Raw genomic sequence first — 19,723 nt, 5'->3', positions numbered from 1 at the left:
TTAGGGTTAGTTATTTACAATTGGCCTGTTTAAAAGTGTAATAATATTTCACAATAATTTGTACTGTATTAAATGCAGCCCTGGTGAAGGACTCCTTCAGAAAAAAAGGTGCTTGTTGTATATAGACAGTCTATTGTTACATAACCTACCTGTCCACTGTTGGCCAAGTCGTCCACTGATAGGGAGTTGTCCAGGCGGAGACCAAGTCCAAAGTCACAGAGGCAACAAGTGAGATCATTTTTCACCAGGATGTTAGAGCTCTTCAGATCTCGGTGGACGATGGGCACTTTGGGCCGCCCGCAAGGGGTGTGGTCACTATGCAAATGAGCCACGCCCCTGGCCAGCGAGCCCCCGAGGAGCCTCAGGTCCTCCCAACTGATGAGGTGTCGCGTGAGGTACTCCTGCAGGTTCCCACGTGGATGATAGGCGGTGATCAGCCAGTACTGCTTCTCCACTTTCCTCTCCTCAGCCGTCAAGAAATGTAAGATGTTCTCGTGCTTCAGATCGATGTCTGAGAAGATGTCCTTTTCGTTCTTCCAGGATGCATACTCTTCATATGGGAAGATCTTCACCGCCACTGTCTCAAACTGCTCCGAGGGGCTTTGTCTCAGCTTGGCTTTGTAGACCTCGGCGAAGCGGCCCTTGCCCACCTGAAGGTCCAGCTCGATGGGCAAAGGCTCTGTGTTGTGGTTGAGGTTGTTGGCGTGCGTGGAACTGCTGTCGGAGCGGTCGTCGTCCATCATGATGGCACAGGCGTCGCTGCAGTCCAGCGGGCCTTTGGGGCCCTTGCGTTTGGATGGCTTCTTGGTCTCCCACTCGTCGAGTTTGCGGCGACGGTACATACGATACCAGTAGAAGGAGGCGATGACCAGCACAGCCAGAACCAGGAGGGGCAGCAAACTGACCAGGATCACCAACACCACCTGGTTATTTGTGGGGTCTGGACCAATAGCTGGAGGGAAAGCAGAAGGATGTCAATGTTTATCTCTACACAGCACAGGGCAAATGCATGTCAAAACTACTGAATCAATGCACTGTCAAATGGTAACAGCTCAAAAAAAGCATCTGTTTATTCTGCATACAGCAATTTCTGATACTAAGAAATCTGAATGACTATGAATCTACATGAAAACACGTGTTAGACAAACAATATTCCCCCTAAATGCTGTCCCAATTATCCTAAAAGAGTTGCCTGAACAAACAATGCCATATTTGGCTTTCCAAATCGTTTTCTTCAGAGACAAAGCCTACGTCATATTAACTGTGTAAGACAGAAATGACAACAAATCAATATTTGTTGTGTGGCTAATTGATCATTTGTTAAACAAGAAATCTTTAGTTGCCCTGACTGCAGTTTATTGGAGGAAGGAAATTGCTGATATTTTGCATTTAATGAATGATCAAATTTAAATGAGCTAATGAATAAAGTATTTCTGAGAATGTTTATAAAAAATAATAAAAAAGTAAATAAAAAAATGTTATGAGATTACAATAAATTTATTAAAATAACGGCTAATTCTATTATTATACTGATCAAATTCAAATGACTAAACAATGTGGCATCCATGGGAAAATTTGTAAAATAATAAGTAAATAAATTAATTTTAAAATAATTTATTAAACTTTATTTAAAATAATTAAGAATAATTAACAATTATTTTATAAAATAATTAACAACAACAACAATAATAATAATAATACTACTAGTACTAATAATAATAATAATAATTATTATTATTATGTTGATAAAATTCAATTTAGCTAAATATAGTATAAAATACGTAAATTAATTCATAATGTTTTTTTATTTACAATATTGTAAAATATTTATTAAAATAAACCTTTTTATTTAAAATAATTATAAGACTAATTAACGATTGAAAATGTATTTACTTGATTAAATTCAATTTAGCTAAACAATATAGTATAAAATATGTAAATTAGTTTATAACATGATATTTACTTATACAATAATTTCATAGCATTTTAATTTAATTTAGAAACAAAATAAGTAAAATACATTTTATTGAATAATTTACAATAAATGTATTAAAATAAAAGAATAATAAAAAGAATTAATTACTGGGAACATTTATAAAAATAGAAAAATAAATAAAAAGTAAATAAAACTAAATGTTCTAAAACTACAATAATTTATTAAAATAATAAACAACTAATCTATTATTATTATAATCGATTTTGACTAAATGTGGTATCAATGGAAACATTTGTAAAAGGATAAGAAAATAAATTCATAACATTTTATTTATTTGATTTACTAATGAACACTATGAAATTAACAATTTATTATACACTTTTTATTTATAATAATTGTAAGACAAACAATTATTTTATAAAATAATTAACATAATTATTAATATTATGTTGATCAAATTCAATTTAGCTAAAAAATATAGCATAAAATATGTAAATGAATTCATAACGTTATTATACAATAATTTCATAACATTTAATTCAGAAACAAAATAACTAAGAGCACAATACATTTTTTATTTTTTATTAAAACAATAAACATTTAAATAAAGAATAATAAAGAATAATTCAATACGACTAATTAAAAGATTAATTAACTTCTTGCCATATCCAGACTAAAAAAAAAAAAAAAAAAAAAAAAAGAATTAAAACTTGTCATCTGATAAGATTCAAAAGATCTCACTGCATTGTTTTTTTTAATTAAATGTGATGTTATGCAATCCAGTTAAAACTAGTGATTCTCTGTGTTCACTGCTCTACTTAGCAGAGAAGCCCAGAATTTAGAGTCATTTGAAACACCAGCCATAACCATCTGGTTACCTAGTAGCCAGGTTGACTGAATTCCTAATCATTAACTGCTCTGGTTTGTGAGCAGAGTTTTTCCTGCCGCACCAGGGAGCTTGAGCACAGCTCGCACAGTGAGAGTCTGTTCTGTGACTTCATCTTTCAAGGGAAAGTTTACTCTGCCTCGACGTGTGCCTGCCAACCTGAGGACTGGCTTGGAAGCCCTAACGCTGCAGGTTCAATCCAGAAACATAGTGAGAGCTGCCAACTCCGTGGGCAGAGAGTGGAGTCAGTGTTTCGTCTGTCTGCATTCTTCCATCAAACACACAGACACGCCTTATCATTGAGACACAGACATAAAAAGAACAGAAATGGATACACGACACTGGGAGAGGAGAACCGTCAATAAATGCCAACGCGTTTGGCAGACAGAGCAGTCAGCAAACACATGCGTAAAGCATAGACGCGCGGCGCAGAGGGAACACTCAACCCTTCACGTACAGCGGCAGAAACCTCTTCTCGCGCCAAACAACCAATATAAACACGCATGAAATCACAGCGCCTTTTCCAGCCACATAAAACAGGATGCCAGCCGCACTGCTGCGGTCCATGACATTATCAGCTAATAAGAGGCACTTTTCTGCAGGCTCTACTGTTAAACGCATCACTGTACATCTGCGCCAGGGTCTTAACCAGAATCAAGTGGATTACGCTTTCCAAAGCCTCTGACTCACAACTTAATCTATTAAAATTTAATTGCTTCTCACCACCAATAGACATGTTTCTCATTAGTGCATCAATGCATTAGTGCAATGCTATTGCTACTACCATTTCTCACACTTACTGGAAAAGGATTCATTAAGGATGCAAAATTTTCTTTTAGCATATTGGGTTTTTAATTTGAGAGTGTTGGTCGATATGGGATATTTAATTAGGGCATTTCTGCTTATGTTTACATGACCTTTGCCTTTCTGCAGCTCTAATGGCAAGTGCTAGCAACGGCAAGGTTATGGGTTTGATTCCCAGGGAATGCAAAAAAAAATTGAGTCTTTCAAATGCATAAAATACATGTTAAAAAAAAAAACAAAAAAAAAACTTTGTCTGATGAAGAGACATATGGTTCGAAATTAACTTATAATAAATTGTCTATTCGTCTATTGTTTATTTTATTTTATTTTATTTTATTTTGCCTGCTGGATGTGTGCACTTTTTGTTTAATTTTTTGTCTAACACAAAAACACAAAATAAAACTTCCTACTTTTGTGATTCCTGAAGTCCCTTGTTGCATTTAAATGACTGATTTTAGTCTTAGTGTTTTTTTTTGATAAAACAATATAGAACTGTATTATTTATTCAACTATTTATTTATTTATTATTATTTTTATTTATTTATTTCTTTATTTTTTACATGCATATATTTATCACATTATTTAAATTTTTTAAAATTTGGATAAAATAAAATGCAATTTTATTCTTTTTTACTTACACTTTTTTTACACTCATAACATTACATTTATTATTATTATTATTATTATTTTTTTTACATGCATTGGTTAGAATCTTTTAAGACATTTTTTAATAAACGTTTTTTTTTTTGCCTGCTGGACACACTTTTTGTCTAAATTCCCTTGTTGCATTTAAATAATTAATTTTAGTGTTTTTTTTTTATTTGAATAATACAATATAGAATTTTATTCTTTAACCAATTCTTTAATTAATTAATTAATTAATTAATTAATTATTTTTTTGCATGTACAAGTAAGAATCTTTTAAAGACATTTTTTGCCTGCTGGATGTGTGCATTTTTTGTAACATTTTTTTTATAAAAAAGTTTTTTATATTTTACTTTTGGAATGTTACCATTTCTAAATTCCCTTGTTGCATTAAAATTATTGCAACATTTACTAACATATTACTAACATTTAGTTAGTGTTTTTTTTTTATTATTTGGATAAAACAATATAGAATTTTATTCTTTAACCAACTGTTTGTTAGTGTTTTTTTTTATTATTTGGATAAAACAATATAGAATTTTATTCTTTAACCAACTATTTGTTTATTTATTTAATTATACATAAATTATAGACTTATAGACTAAAATAAACTTTATTATTATTATTTTTTTTTTCTATTACAAAATGTTTTTCATATTCACTTGTTGCATTTAAATGACTGTTTTTAGTTTTTGTTTGTTAGTTTTTTTTAATTTGGATAAAACCAATACAGTATTTTATTCTTTATTCAACTATTTAAGTTTTTTTTTTTTTTTTTTTTTTTTTACATGCATAGGTTGGAATCTTTTTTTTATTAAACATTAAACATGTTTTTCATATTGTACTTTATAATGTTGTGATTCCTAAATTCTCTGATATTAGTTTTAATGTGAATAAAACAATATACAATTTTATTCTTTAACTACTGATTTTTTCATTTATTATTATAATTTTTTTATATGCATAAGTTAGAATCTTTTTTTTAAATTAAACATTTTTTAATCATGGCACTCACGAAAAGCAATTTCTCACCAAAAAACTTCAAAGCCTTCCATGACTTTTTCCATTTAATAAACTCTCGGAACATGACATTTCACAAATCCTTTAAGTTTACCGATGTAGACGGGCCAATTTCCTCCACCCTCTTGCGTACTAATGATCAATGGAAAACAAGCTTCGACCTGCTTTCACTGGCTGGCTGGGCAAATTGAGTACTTGTTTACAATTCTGACATTTTCAAAAGTAAAGTGAGGATTCCCATATGTACACGTTATTGCCTTTTAGATCCCTGTCCCGACGCGAGTTTAGAGTACCCAGAAAAAGCACCAAACTCAAGATTGGTAACATGCTCTACATGAGAAAGACAGACCTGTTTCTGTTTGTTTGTTATGGCTACGACTTTGTTTTATAGCATGGCTCATACCACAAACAAGTCTGACTTTTCTTTTTTCACTTGCTAACACCGTCTTGGTCTCTTGTTGGCTTTCTCGGCGTGACTCAGACCTTTTAACTATCTGCTCTATAACCGGAGGCCAAGATTCTTAGCATGCGAGTGTGGGTGTGTTTGCGAGCCAGCGTATATACGTGCAGGTCAGGGTTGGGTTGAAAATAAAGTCTGCACATATCCTCAGTCGGCACTCTTTATGTTCTTCTTTCCATCAAAATAACCTATGATAAAAGATCAACTGAGTAGAAACATATTGTCAGGCTGGAAATATTCCAGTGAGACACAGACACATGCTGCGGCTTATTTGTCCTGTCAGGCAAATGGCCTGGATTGTCATCCTGGAAAAGAATAATGAGTACTTTCCACAAGTTCTGAGAAAGAAGATTTTGGCGTCTATCATTTTTGTGTTTTGGTGCGACGGTAAGAAGACGATGCTGATATGTCAAAATACGCACGGCATGTGGCTAATCAAACCGGCGGTGTTGGGAACAGCGTGTGTGATGATACTGTATATAAATGGTTGCATTTAATGATAAAACCACAACATGCTTCCAGAACCTCTAAATCAAGAAGCCTCCAAGGTTCCATATTCACTTCCATGTTCCTTCCGATTGAGCCAATCACGTTTACAAGTCGAAAAACAGAAAAACATGTGTGCAAACCACAATGAAAAGTGCAACACACTCCTTCTGACAAGCTTTATGAGTTGCTTATTAGAAACAAATGTACTTTTGCTGGAGCACTCAGGCAATAACGGCTATCACTGTGACGAGAGTAGCAGCAAATGTGTCTGTTTCAATCAATGACATCAATCTGTCTTCATATCTCATCATCATTCCACTTCAAAGCCATAATTAAACAAACTGGAGAACATCATGTTACAAAATCACTTTCCTTAAAGCCTTAACCATTCGCGTTTTCACTGAGTGGTTGCTTTTTAAAATGTTTGCACAAAGTCCATTTTGAAGAACAGCACTAACAGTGCAGGTGAATTAGATACACTTAGGCAGAAACTACATTAAAACATTTCATTTTTTTTCTTTTAGTACACTAATGACAGTAATCCTCAGTTAACCACAGTTTTTTCATTTCCCTCTTTCTAGACGAAGCTCCATTCATTTGTCTGAAGATTCGTCTAGAAGACATAATGACGTATTCACGCAGACAGACTGTTTCTAATGCAGCATTCACATATGCAAACACCAAAAAGCCTTTGGAGAAAACAATGCATCAGCCGAAGTATTTATCCATTTTGATAATCATTCCACGATGACAGACAGGGTCGAAAATTAACGAGGGCTTGCGGCAGAAATGCCACCAAAATTAACAAAAATGCCCCAGAAATTCAAGACAAATGGGCGAAAAATGCCTCTGCACAATTAAACACAATTATTTCCTATATGGATATTAATAATCATTATTGCAATATAAAAAGCTACAATCTACAATAATGATTTTTATCAAAATATTACAATCCTGTGAACTCCTGTTTTTTTTTTACATGTATAATCTAGATACAATTGTAAACAGTCTATTGTTATTGACAACAGTTTAAAATAGAGATTAAAGGAATTGGGTAAATTTAAGCACTTGACATTAAAGACAACATAGTATGGCGATTATAAAAATTCTCCTCACAAATGTAAAAAAAAAAATGCCCCTGGAATTATTGCTCCTTAATGGAAAAGTTAATTTCTGACCCTGATGACAGATAAACGTATAAATTTAAATTACAGTAATTGGTGTGAGTATATATATTTATTACACTTTGGAATACTTCATCCTGATTGGTCAGTCATGACATTCCGAGGTGTTTTTTTCCTTGATAATATTTGTTGTTAATAGCAATGCTGAATAACATACGGCTCATCTGGGTATTGCAGACTTGCTCTGCGAGAAACGATACATTGAGAGCTAGGGGGTGAAAACTTTTGAACAGGATGGAGATGTGTATTTTTCTTATTTTTCCTAAATATCATATTATTTCATTTAGTACTGCCCTTCAGAAGGTACAGAAGATAGTTACATGTCCCAGAAGACAAAATAAGGTAAATTTACCCTGAATTTCAGATTCAAAACGTTTTCACCCCCAGCTCTTAATGCATGGTTTTTCCTTCCGTAGCATCAGTGAGCACTTGAACCTTTTATAATAGTTGCATAGTCCCTCAGTTGTCCTCAGTGTGAAAAGATGGATCTCATCATTCATCAGTCATTGTTGGAAAGGGTTCAAATACACAAAAATGCTGAAAAGCCTAAGAATTTGTGGGACCTGAATGATTTTTCTGAAGAACAGCAGGTAGTTTAACTGATCAGGACAAACAAGGAACTCATGAACAAAAATGAACTCAAAAAATTCGGGTAACAACACAGTATTAAGAATCAAGGGGATGTAAACTTTTGAACCGGGTCATTTTTATAAATTCAACTATTTTTTTTTTATTTGTAAACATCTGTTTGTGAAACATCTTATTCGGGTCAGTACTAAATAAACAATAACATGCATTTTGCATGATTCCTCTTATTTAGGTAAAATAATTAAAATTTTGTAGATTCTGAAAGACCACAACTGTAATAGTACTGCAATATTGCTGCTATCTTCTTACCAGGATGACTTTTTAATACACTGTAATGGATCACAAGATCATATACAGTTAGGATTTTAAAAGTTTCAGCGTAAATCAATGTCTCTTGACCTTAAAATTATTTATATGGTGAAACAACTGTACTTTATCCCTTAAAAGCTGGTCTAGCTAGAATTTGTTCATTTGTCTTGGCTGGCAACTGTTTTCTTCATGAAAGCTTATTAGTGAACTAATAATATATTTTAACACAAATCAATATTTTGTGTCCAGCTATTTACTTACAGTGGGAAGTAGCCATTAAATTAAAATACAAATTTTAATTATAAAAATATAATTAAATATCCGCCTTTAAAAAAAGAAATACAATACTTAGTATAATATACCAGTACTGGCACTATAAAGATTAAAAGACACACTGTGGAGAACAAAAACACCCTTACAAAGTACATTCAAGGGCAGTTCTCTAAATAACTTCATCATTAGCTTTTATATAAACTTCTGACAGTTCCTCCAGTAACCCATCAAAAAGAAGAAAGTTCTGAAAAATATCCTGTAGCACCTTCAGTACACAAAGGCACCTTTAGTTTCACCTAGAGTATTTCCACCTAAAAAGTCCACCTAGGCCAAAAGCAGTGCAAGCTTGACTTTCAGTTTATTCAATTCAGCAAAAAATATGTGTGAAATTGCTATACAGCAAAGCCCTGCTGCGCAGTATATAATTATGAGCTGGTGTGTACACCCTGCAGCTGCCATAATGAAGTCCAAAGAAACGGTGTCGGCGTCTCCAGTCGAATACAGAATAGGGAGCTTATCGCTGGAACGTGCAGGCTCTCAGCCACAGTTAATGTCATAAAAATGTTATGGTTCGGGAAAACAATGCCTGGCATTTGTGGAGAAATATGCCATGGAACCGTTCCAATAAGTAAACATGGACTTCCTGCAATACTTCCCCACTCTGGCAGGGAATGAGGCCTCCTTCACCGGATGGAATTACAGCCTCCCTCGACTGCTCCTACGTAGCAAACACTAGGCATCAAACACCTGCTCAAACGACAATATCTGCAATTTAAGTCTTCATTAGCTTGCAATAACCATGTTTACACACTGAAAGGAGGAAGCACGCTCTCCTCAGGATACCCCACACCTCAGAAATCCCCGCGTACTGTTGTAGGTTTTAAAAACCGATGTGGATATTCCTTGCGTAAAAACGAAAATGTGGCTCTTTAAACCGTACGAAACATGCAATAAACGTTCCAAATAGTGGTAAATAAGGTTATTTTAGTGCATGCCTAGTGCACACAGCTGTTTTGCCATGTGGTTGTGATGTCTCTGCTTCAAGTTACACAGACAGGAAACCACATGTCTGAGATCCTCAGCCGTCCACACAACCAAAGCCAATAGAAAGTCTGCCTGAGACAGCACAGCCCGGCCAGCAACAATGCAGCTGCTTTAGAACGTTACGACAACCTGAGCTCACATACCAGAGCGTGTTACACACTACGAGCCAGTGCTAAATAGTTAGCATTGTACAGTGTGTGTGTGGGAGATAAACATGCTCTGCTTGGGTTTGTGATTGATTTATCAGCTCAGTTAAGTGCTGTTTATCGAGTGCGGTGGAGTGGAGTGCAGAGCTATCAAAACCAAAAGTAGCTGAAACACGGTTCATTATTTATACCCAAGCGCAGTGTTTCCACTGTCTACGGAAAACCTCAGAAAGATGTGATGTTCACTACAACACATGAGAAGCTTCAGAGGTTGCAATGCTCTGGTTTCGCTTACCAATTTTCAGGCCCACACGGAATCTGTGACTGCAATACGCTGCAGATTTCCACGGAATTGGAATGTCTGTCATTAGTAAAATTTTACAAAACTCCTAACCTTTTCAACAGAGTAATTGTAGCACTGTTTATATATGTGACTCTGCACCACAAAACTTAAGTCTTAAGTGGAACGGGGATATATTTGAAGCAATAGCCAAAAATACATTGCATGGGTCAAAATTATCGCCAAAAATCATTAGGTTATTAAGTAAAGATCATGTTCCATGAAGATATTTTGTACATTTCCTACTGTAAATATATCAAAATTTAATTTTTGATTAGTAATATGCATTGCTAAGAACTTCATTTGGACAACTTTTAAGGCGATTTTCTCAAAATTTAGATTTTTTTGCACCCTCAGATTCAAGATTTTCAAATAAATATATCTTTGCCAAATATTGTCCTATCCTAACAAACCATAAATCAATGGAAAGCAATGTTTGTATAAAACTCAATTTAAAAAAACTGACCCCTATGAGTGGTTTTGTGGTCCAGGGTAACATATCACCATTTATCTTTTTCTTTTTCTTGTTTTAATAATTTTAGTACTTATTTATTTCAGTTAGTTGCCGTTGTAAGTTTATGTTTATTACCTAATATTTTTATTCTATTTTATTTCAGCTTTATTTCAGTAACAAGTTAACTATTTTTGAATAGTTTTTGTTTTAGTCAACAATAAAAACACTGCTTGACATCTAAATGGCGTTCCCATTTTACTTTAAAATTTCAAAAAAAAAAAAAAAAGTTGTAGGGCAGGGCTTGATTTTATCCATTTGGATTTGATTGGATTGTGAAAAGTGGGCGTGGTCTGAATGGGGCCAGGTGATTGGATAAGAAGGGGTTTCGAATATTTGCAAATCATTTTTAGGTCAGTAAATAAAGTTGTTTATGAGTCAAAGCAGCTACATTTTGATGAAAATTTTTGATGTAAAATATTTTTAGTTTTTAGAAATAAAACTGGCAAATAATCATGCACAATTATACATGTATGAAGGTAAACAGACTCATGCTGAATTAAAATAATCTGATTATGCTTTCATCTACCAATAAATATACACTTTTCAGCTCTGTTTATCACTTTATCATGTTTACTGATAAAAACTCTGTTTATCACTTTATCATGCAGTTTTTCCTTAAAAACCAGATTTTGCAGATTCCATCTGGGCCTGTCAGCTGTATCTTGCTAAAGGAAACAATGGTTTGAATCCACAAATTACAGCTACCATTTTAAATGGATAGTTCACCCAAAAATGAAATCCTGTCATTAATTACTCACCCTCATGTCATTCCAAACCCGTAAGACCTTTGTTCACCTTCAGAACACAAATTAAGAAACTTTTGGTCTTGCAACGTAACTACCACATTAAAGGCCCAGAAAGGAAAAAAACTGTTGAATAAAGTCATTATTTTTGTTTTCTTTGCACACGAAAAATACTCTCATAGCTTCATAACATTACGGTTGAACCACTGATGTCACATGGACTATTTTAATGATGTCCTTACTACCTTTCTGGGCCTTGAACGTGTCAGTTGCATTACTGTCTATGCAGGGTCAGAAAGCTCTCGGATTTCATCAAAAATATCTTTTACGGGATGAGGAGGGTGAGTAATTAATGACAGAATTTTCATTTTTGGGTGAACTATCCCTTTAAACCTCTATTATTAAAGGAGAAGTCCACTTCCAAAGCAAAGATTCACACATAATGTACTCACCCCCTTGTCATCCAAGATGTTCATGTCTTTCTTTCTTCAGTCATAAAGAAATTATGTTTTTTGAGGAAAACATTTCAGCATTTTTCACCATATAATGGACTACTATGGTGCCCTGATTTTCAAACTTCCAAAATACAGTTTAAATGTGGCTTCAAACTATCCCGAATGCGGTCGTAAACAATCCCAGGTGAGAAAGAAGGGTCTTATCTATTATATTGCTGTTTTTCCTTTTTTGTTAAGGGTGTTTGATCTTCTTTGCATGTTCACTTTGCAAAGACTGGGTCGGTACTTCTGCACCGATGAAATGATTTTTGAAGTTGAGGGAGAAAATACGATTGGAGTTTTCCTTCCTCGGCTGGGATCGTTTACAACCGCATTTGGGATCGTTTGAAGCCGCATTTAAAATGCCTTTTGGAAGTTCAAAATCGGGGCACCATAGCAGTCCATTATATGGAGAAAAATGCTGAAATGTTTTCTTCAAAAAACATAATTTCTTTACGACTGAAGAAAGAAAGACATGAACATCTTGGATGACAAGGTGGTGATCTTTGGTTTGGAAATCGACTTCTCCTTTAATGGCACAAAAAGGGAGGACAGACAAAGCTAGAAAGAAGGAATGAAGAAGCAAACTAACGGAGCGTGAACATCAGCATGTCGTTGCACTCCTCTGCGTTGCAGGAGCAGATGTGGATGGGGCCTCTGTTTGACATCCTCTTTTTCATTTCACACTTGGTGTTGTTGTAGTTCTCCAACATGATCCCGTAGAGGAGATCGTAGGGTTTGTGGCACAACGTCTCGATTGTGTTGTTGTCATCACTCTTCCTCCTGATGTCATCGAGAAGACACAAATATAAACACATAGACTGTGATTACAGGGATTATGATATCAAATGGCAGATCTTTTGTCAATACAAAACACAACTGAGTTGTTATTTTATATTCTCAGTTGACTTTGACAATAAAAAATAAACCACATGTCTCATTGTTGCTATATCAGTAAACATAATAAGCACTTAGATACAGCAATGACTTGTTGCTATATTTAACTGCACTGTTTCCATAATTGAAGACAACATGAAATGACATTCATAGCACATTTAACCATCACATATTTCAAAGCAAAACAAGACACTTGATTATTTACTGGTATTTAATTGAATCATGAAGTATTAGACCTTTGGATACTATTATTTTTCCCCATCACCATTTGGCCTTGGTTATGTAAGCAGAAAAGAAAAGCTGTTTCAGAAGTGTTGAAAGTTCCCACAGAACAATAAGTACTGAGAATGAGCATATTTATTAAGGGCCGATTTAGATTTTGTGTCATTTTTTAAAAATAAGAGAATGATACTGCAAGCTGTGAATATGATTCATTGGTGATTTTTGACTGTTGTGCAAAGCAGATGTTTCACACTTCATAAAGAGTTGTGGAAGAATATGACTTCAACAGTGACGTACCAGATAGCTACACAGACTTCTTCAGGATGGGCACAGATGGATGTGATGGTGCAGTTGCTTTCACAGGTGCCGGTGCCTTTACAGTCGGATTCCTCTATGTCACAGAACTTACACAGTTGGGGATACCGAATTGGATTATATAAAGGATGCATCCCGTCTAGGATAAAACAAAAACAAGGTGACCTATTAAAACGATTTACTCTTTCATTAAACATTTCTGATCAAACATGGCATCTACTGCCCTTGAGTAGTGCCCTAAGGGAGCATAAAAAGAGTACAAGATGAAATGCTGGCTGCTTTTCTTATCAGATATACATGCTGCTTGCTCTTTTATCTGCTTTTCAATGCCCTGTTTGGACGTGCTTTCGTCTCCAGCTCCCTTGTCAGGTTCCTGAGACTCTGACCTAAATGCACTGATGCGATCAAGCAAACACCAGCACAGAGAGACCAAACGGCGTCAAACTCCTGTCTCTGAAAGTACAGACTGACATCAAGACCTCAGATCAGTGGAAAAGCTATGCTACTGCCACCGGTTTAGTCTGTAAACCTAGAGACGCAAAATGTGAGTTCAAGAACACACATGGGGTTACTAGCTTGGTGTTGCATGAGTCATTTCTACGGGTGTATGGTTTTTCAATTTCAGCGAGTCTGTATTTGGCCAATCCATAAGAAGTCGTTAAACTGTGTTACGTAATTTGTTAGTTTAGCTGCTCTTTGGAGTAAAACACACCTCCTAGACTTTCCTGTGATAAAAGGCCACCTTGGCTCTCTGGGACTGAAAGGGGCACCGGTCATTCAAACAAGCTGAAAGACTAGAAGTTAAGAAGTCAACCCATACAACTAAGCCCAAATGATATTTAAACACATTAAATCACATTAATCATACAGCAGACTAATTAGAATTGCACAGTACTGTTCTAATGCTCTAAAGGAAAGATTCACAGGAATTCATTGGTCAGGAAAACGAGTAATGCACCAAGTGCATTTTTAGTCAAAAAGAAATTAAGGTTTTTGAGGAAAACATTCCAGGATTTTTCTCCATATAGTGGATGTCAATGGAAACCAATGGGTTGAAGGTCCAGACTGCAGTTTTAAAGCAGCTTCAAAGGGCTCTACACAATCAGTGTTGCCAAGTCCACGATTTTCCCGCAGAATTGGGCTACTTTGTTACTGTTGCCGCGGGTTGTTTTTGATGCCCACGGGTTGAATCGACCCCAAAATGTCATATTTATCCCCTGAAATGCGAATTTATCCGGGGAACTCAGAAAAAAAAAAACTTGTATTTTATCCCCCAGAACACAACTTTTAACAAGGGACCTTGTTGTGGAAACCTGGCAACCCTGTACACTATCCCAGCCGAGGAATCTAGTGAAACAAATGGTCATTTTCTTTAAAAAAAAAAAAAAAAAAAAAAAGTTCTATTTTTTTTTTTAACCACAGATGCTAAACTTGACTTCACGCATTATGTACACTGTAAAAAAAATTGTTAAATTTACAGTAAAAAACTGGCAGCTGTCGTTGCCAGAATTTTACTGTAAAAAATATGGTACCAACATTTTAGGTTTAACGGTTTTTAACAAGTACTGAAATCTGTTTTGTACCTTCGTAATACACTGATAACCACCAAAAGGAGGTGGTGATGAGAAAGTCACATGATGAAGCCCAACACAAGCAGCTCTTAAATACTAACTTATATAGGAGGTGCACAGTGTCATTCACACAGACACTAAACACAATCATGGTAACTCACATGAAACTGAAATAATGCAATAAACATTAATTAAACAACTTTAGATGTAACATACAACCCTAATATACAAAACTGATAAGAAAAAACAAAGAAGAAACAGTTATTTAAAAAAAAAACATCAAATTTGAAATGTAACCCTAGGAATGTCAATTTAGGATTATTCACTGTAAATTTTACGTTATTTTTCCACTTCCAAAAACAGTATACTACCGTAAAATTACAAGCAATGTCCAATACAGTTTTTCACCATTTATAGTTGGGGAAACTTGTAATCATTTAACAGGTTTTTACTGTAGCATTTTACAGTCTTTTACCGTTAAATTCACAGTCATTTTTTACAGTGTAGTCATGTCAGAAAGGTTGCACATGGACATGCGCATTGCAAAGCCAGTGTAAAACAAGCATTTGTGGTTAAAAAGTATATAGTTTTTTAACATTTTTTAATACATTTTTAAAATAAAAAAAAACCTTTTAGAAAATGACATCTTTTCATTAGATAAGACCCTTTTCCCTCGGCTGAGATCATGTAAGATGCACTGAAACTGCAATTTGGACCTTCAACCCATTAATCCCACTGAAGTCCACTATATGGAGAAAAATCCTGGAATGTTTTCCTCAAAAACTCACATTTCTTTTTGACTGAAGAAAGAAAGACATGAACATCTTGGATGACATGGGGGTGAGTAAATTATCCGAAAATTTTAATTCTAGAAGTAAACTAATCCCTTAATATCAGACATACCAAGAAAATAATGATCAGTATCAGGCTAATTGTTTGTAAAAACGAAAACTCCACTCTCTGCTCTCCCATTGGTTGCTTCTGTATTGACATCTGAATAAAGTTTGACTCATCACCAATGGTCTGTTGTCACTCATGTCATCTCAAACCACCAACTTTTACTGAAAATTAATGACATATAGTCACTTACAAATCAGCGTCAGTGTGAACGCCTCTTAAACTGGAGTCACTTCCAATTCAGTCCAGTAGCACTAATCCCTCACATTCAGGTCTCAGTGCTGGGAATCACTCCTGATACAGAGGCGGCCGTGCCACAACACGGCAGACAGACAATCACAAGACCTCCGACCCCCATTTTCCCTTAACTCAGCTTTCGCTCATCAATCTGTCTCCACCGCTCTTCTGGAAAGGACGGAACAGGTGACCCGACCAAGGAAGGAAACACAGATAGGGCGGATGTGTGGCTTTCCTTCCACAGACAGAATAACAGCCAAGACACTTCTACTGAAGAAACAACCAACCAACCAACCACTAAACAAGATATGGTTAAAACTCATCACAGTTTTGTGGCACAATAGGTTTGTTTTGACTGCATACTGCAAATTAAAACTACAAATACAATACCATCTTGTCTTAGGATCAATCCACTGTCATTTTTCAGCTCTGTGTTTTGAGCTGAGCAGATAAGCAAAACTACGTGCCCTTTTAGTCCAGGTTCACTGGAGCGAGCCAAGAGGGGATTGTGTCGGCCACGAGGGTACGAAGACAAATATGGGCAAATCAGATGCAGCCATTTTGAGGTTAAGCGACCCCTCTTCTCATCCCAAGATAGCTATTTTTGAGTTCTCGGCACTGAGGCCCAGAGAGGCTTCGGTAAACATAAGCACGGATTCACAACCTTCATCCACTAGCCTGGCTCTCACATGCCTTCAAGGGCCTACAAAGGAGCTTTTTTACTCCGTAAGCAAGCACTGCCTACTGACTTTATCTACTGGCCTGGCCTGACTGGATAACATACTGCAGAGCCATTACCTCACACTATTTCCTTTGGATAGTATTCAAAACATAGCCGAAATTATTAAATTTGAACCTGAAGGATATGTTTTTTAAATTAAAACATGTGATTCTTATCCAGAGGGCCAAATTGCTTACACCAGTTTGGCGCATAGACCTTTTTTCTAACGTCATTTATTCACTGTGCATTACGATAAGCAGCATGCAGCTCCAGATAAGCAGAAAGGGCTCTGGCGATCCATCTGGGACCCAAAAGGGTCTCTAGAGAGACAGTGGTCAACTTCACTTTAATGCAAATCTGTGTTTTATTGCACTTTAAAACTTTCCCCTTTTAAACCTGAAGGCAGAGTGACTCAACAACAACAGAAAGTGTGCATTTAAGTGTATGATGCAAGACAGGATGAGCTCAAATGACCCATGTGGGCAGCTGAGAAATAAAAGCAACATTCTAAGTAAAAACGCCAACAGGAAGGCAAGTGTCGTACCTGCTTACAGGGGCGTCTTGATGCTATTTGTAATGCCTAAAACAACCAGGGCAAAGCTTTTGCACGTGGCTCAAGCGCAGCACACACAGCCCTAGTGTGTTTCAGCAGCGAAGTGTGCAGAGCTACATGCAGCCAAGCAAGGCTGGAAACAGGAAGTGGCAAAGATGTAGCTGGACATCTGGAAAATATGATTTCTGTAAGAAATATCTCTGTCGCTCCACCAAACGCAGCGCTGTGTGACAAACATATCCTGCTGTATAATCACAGGCGTGAGGTGGGGAGGAGTTCAGTAAGTGTAATTAGTGTCTAAAGTAACCTGTAATCACAGAGGCTGAAATTAATGACAGGACAGAGAGAGATAAACAATTTATACCGATGGGAGGAAGGATGCAGGGCTGGTTGAAATGGAAAAAACGTCCTGTCAAACACTTCCACTACAACCCAAAAGACAAACTCGTAATGTTTTTCAGCTGTCAGCTCATAAGGGCGTTCCCTTGTACACGCACACACATAACACCAAAAACAAGCTGATAAATTAATATATTAAAGTGTCATGCACTTGTCATCTTTCAATGCTTAATGAGACAGTTACCAATTAAAAAGGTGACAAAAAGTACTGTTGATTTCATACACCATAATACAGTTTCTTAAGGACTTGTACCATGGTACAACCAGCCTTTTTATGAACATTCATGTCCTTTTGTGCCTTTAATTGCCATCAAGGTCATCTTGAAGTAGTTTGTGATGACACAAAAACGACATGGTTCTAACATCATGTCATAATTGCATTCACAGTACACAAATATGTAATCATTCATGGTTTATATCAAAGCACTACAAAGTAAAACGCACACTTACACTGTACATTACATGGCTGTTTACGTACAGTATATAAAACTGAGGTCAACTAATGAAACGGTCACAAAGATAACGGTTTTACAAACACAATGACATCGTAAGTCACTCATATCAAAAACACAGACGTTCAAACTCCACTCAGCACAGGGCAGCACAATAAAACTTCATTTTATGAGACTGATGTCACTTTTAAACACCTGAGCAAACATACGTTGCTTCTTACGCTCTTACGTAACGCCTGAAAACTGCAGGAAAAAATAACGCTGGAGTTGGCGTTCACTGAATGCGATCACCTGTTGCATGGCTTTAAAAGCAAGCTGTGAAGAAACAAACGCTCCACTATGAGTACACAAGCCACAGGAGATGATAAACACAGTGGTCTCCTACATAAAAACACATATACCTGCCAACTTAGGAAGAGCGCGAAAGGTGTCAAGACGTTAACTCACCGACTCCGCTCCGATCCATGACAACCGAAGAAACCAAAAAAGTCCCCCAACAGAGCAGAGAAAGCCAATATTGCTCCATTAGAAAGCAAGTCCTGTCCGTATCCCTCGCATTAATGTGAACGTGACCAAGCTGGCGTTGTTTGACCAGAAAGCGTAGTGATTTTAGCGTCTGATCCTGGGTAAAAGAGAGCGTCTCATGCTGCTCAAGTCAACAGTCACTGTGAGGGAATCTTTGGGCTTGAGTCGTTCACTTCTGCTCGCCTAGTGAAACAGGAAATCTTTCAGAAAGGGCAGGACTTTCCTCCGTCTCCCTCCCTCCTAACATACAGTCTTTACTCCAGCCTGTAATTATACATGTGCCTTCACTTCTAATTTTATTGTGTAGGACTTTAAATAATACGTTGACGGTATTATCGTGGGATTCGTGTCGTTTAAAGACGACGGACGCCTTCATCGCGACGCTCTCACTTGTCTGATGTGGTTCCTTCATGGTATTTTTGAGGTTGAAACATCTAAGTATGTCTATGGTGCTCACGAGTGCGTGTTTGACGTGCTCTTGTTTATACTTGTTTAACAATATTAGGCTATTTAATATAAATGCTATACTATAAGGAAACAGCTTGTCCTAAATCCTAATCCTCATGAACAGAGATTCCAGTCAAAAGTTTTTGAACAGTAAGATTTTTAATGTTTTTTAAAGACGTAAAGCCTGCATTTATTTGATCAGTAGTACAGTAAAAGCAGTAATATTTTATGTTCAAAATATATTTTAAACGTGTAATTTATTTTTGTGATCAAAGATACATTTTCAGCATCATTACTCCAGTCTTCAGTGTCACATGATCCTTCAGAAATCATTCTAATATGCTGATTTGCTGTTTAAGAAACATCTTTTTATTATCAAGACTTAAAACAGTTTTTTTTTCAGGATTCTTTGATGAATAGAAAGATCCAAACATCAGCATTTATCTGAAATAAAAAGATTTTGTAACATTATACACTATACCATTCAAAAGCTTGAAGTCAGTTTTTATTTATTTATTTATTTATTGGAAAGAAATTATATACATTAATACTTTTATTTAGCACGAATTCTTTAAATTGATCAAAAGTGATGATAAAGACATTATAAAAGAT

General features: G+C 35.8%; 1 protein-coding gene across 1 annotated transcript in view; it reads right to left on the bottom strand.

The window, feature by feature from the left end:
- The window catches only part of tgfbr2b (transforming growth factor beta receptor 2b), a 28,993-nt gene extending 10,074 nt beyond the window's left edge, over positions 1-18,919 (bottom strand). Inside the window, exons 1-4 of the mRNA XM_051131628.1 lie at positions 18,587-18,919; positions 13,292-13,448; positions 12,468-12,658; positions 150-952 (exon numbers count right to left, since the gene is read on the bottom strand). Coding sequence (XP_050987585.1) covers positions 150-952; positions 12,468-12,658; positions 13,292-13,448; positions 18,587-18,665 — 1,230 coding nt within the window. The 5' untranslated portion in view covers positions 18,666-18,919. The remainder of the gene's footprint in view (positions 1-149; positions 953-12,467; positions 12,659-13,291; positions 13,449-18,586) is intronic.
- Positions 18,920-19,723: the final 804 nt, after the last annotated feature.

This window comes from Labeo rohita, chromosome 16 (assembly GCF_022985175.1).
Source record: "Labeo rohita strain BAU-BD-2019 chromosome 16, IGBB_LRoh.1.0, whole genome shotgun sequence".
Lineage (NCBI taxonomy): Eukaryota > Metazoa > Chordata > Actinopteri > Cypriniformes > Cyprinidae > Labeo > Labeo rohita.
Note: the sequence above shows the minus strand (reverse complement) of the source record. Positions and strands in the feature narration are given on the sequence as shown.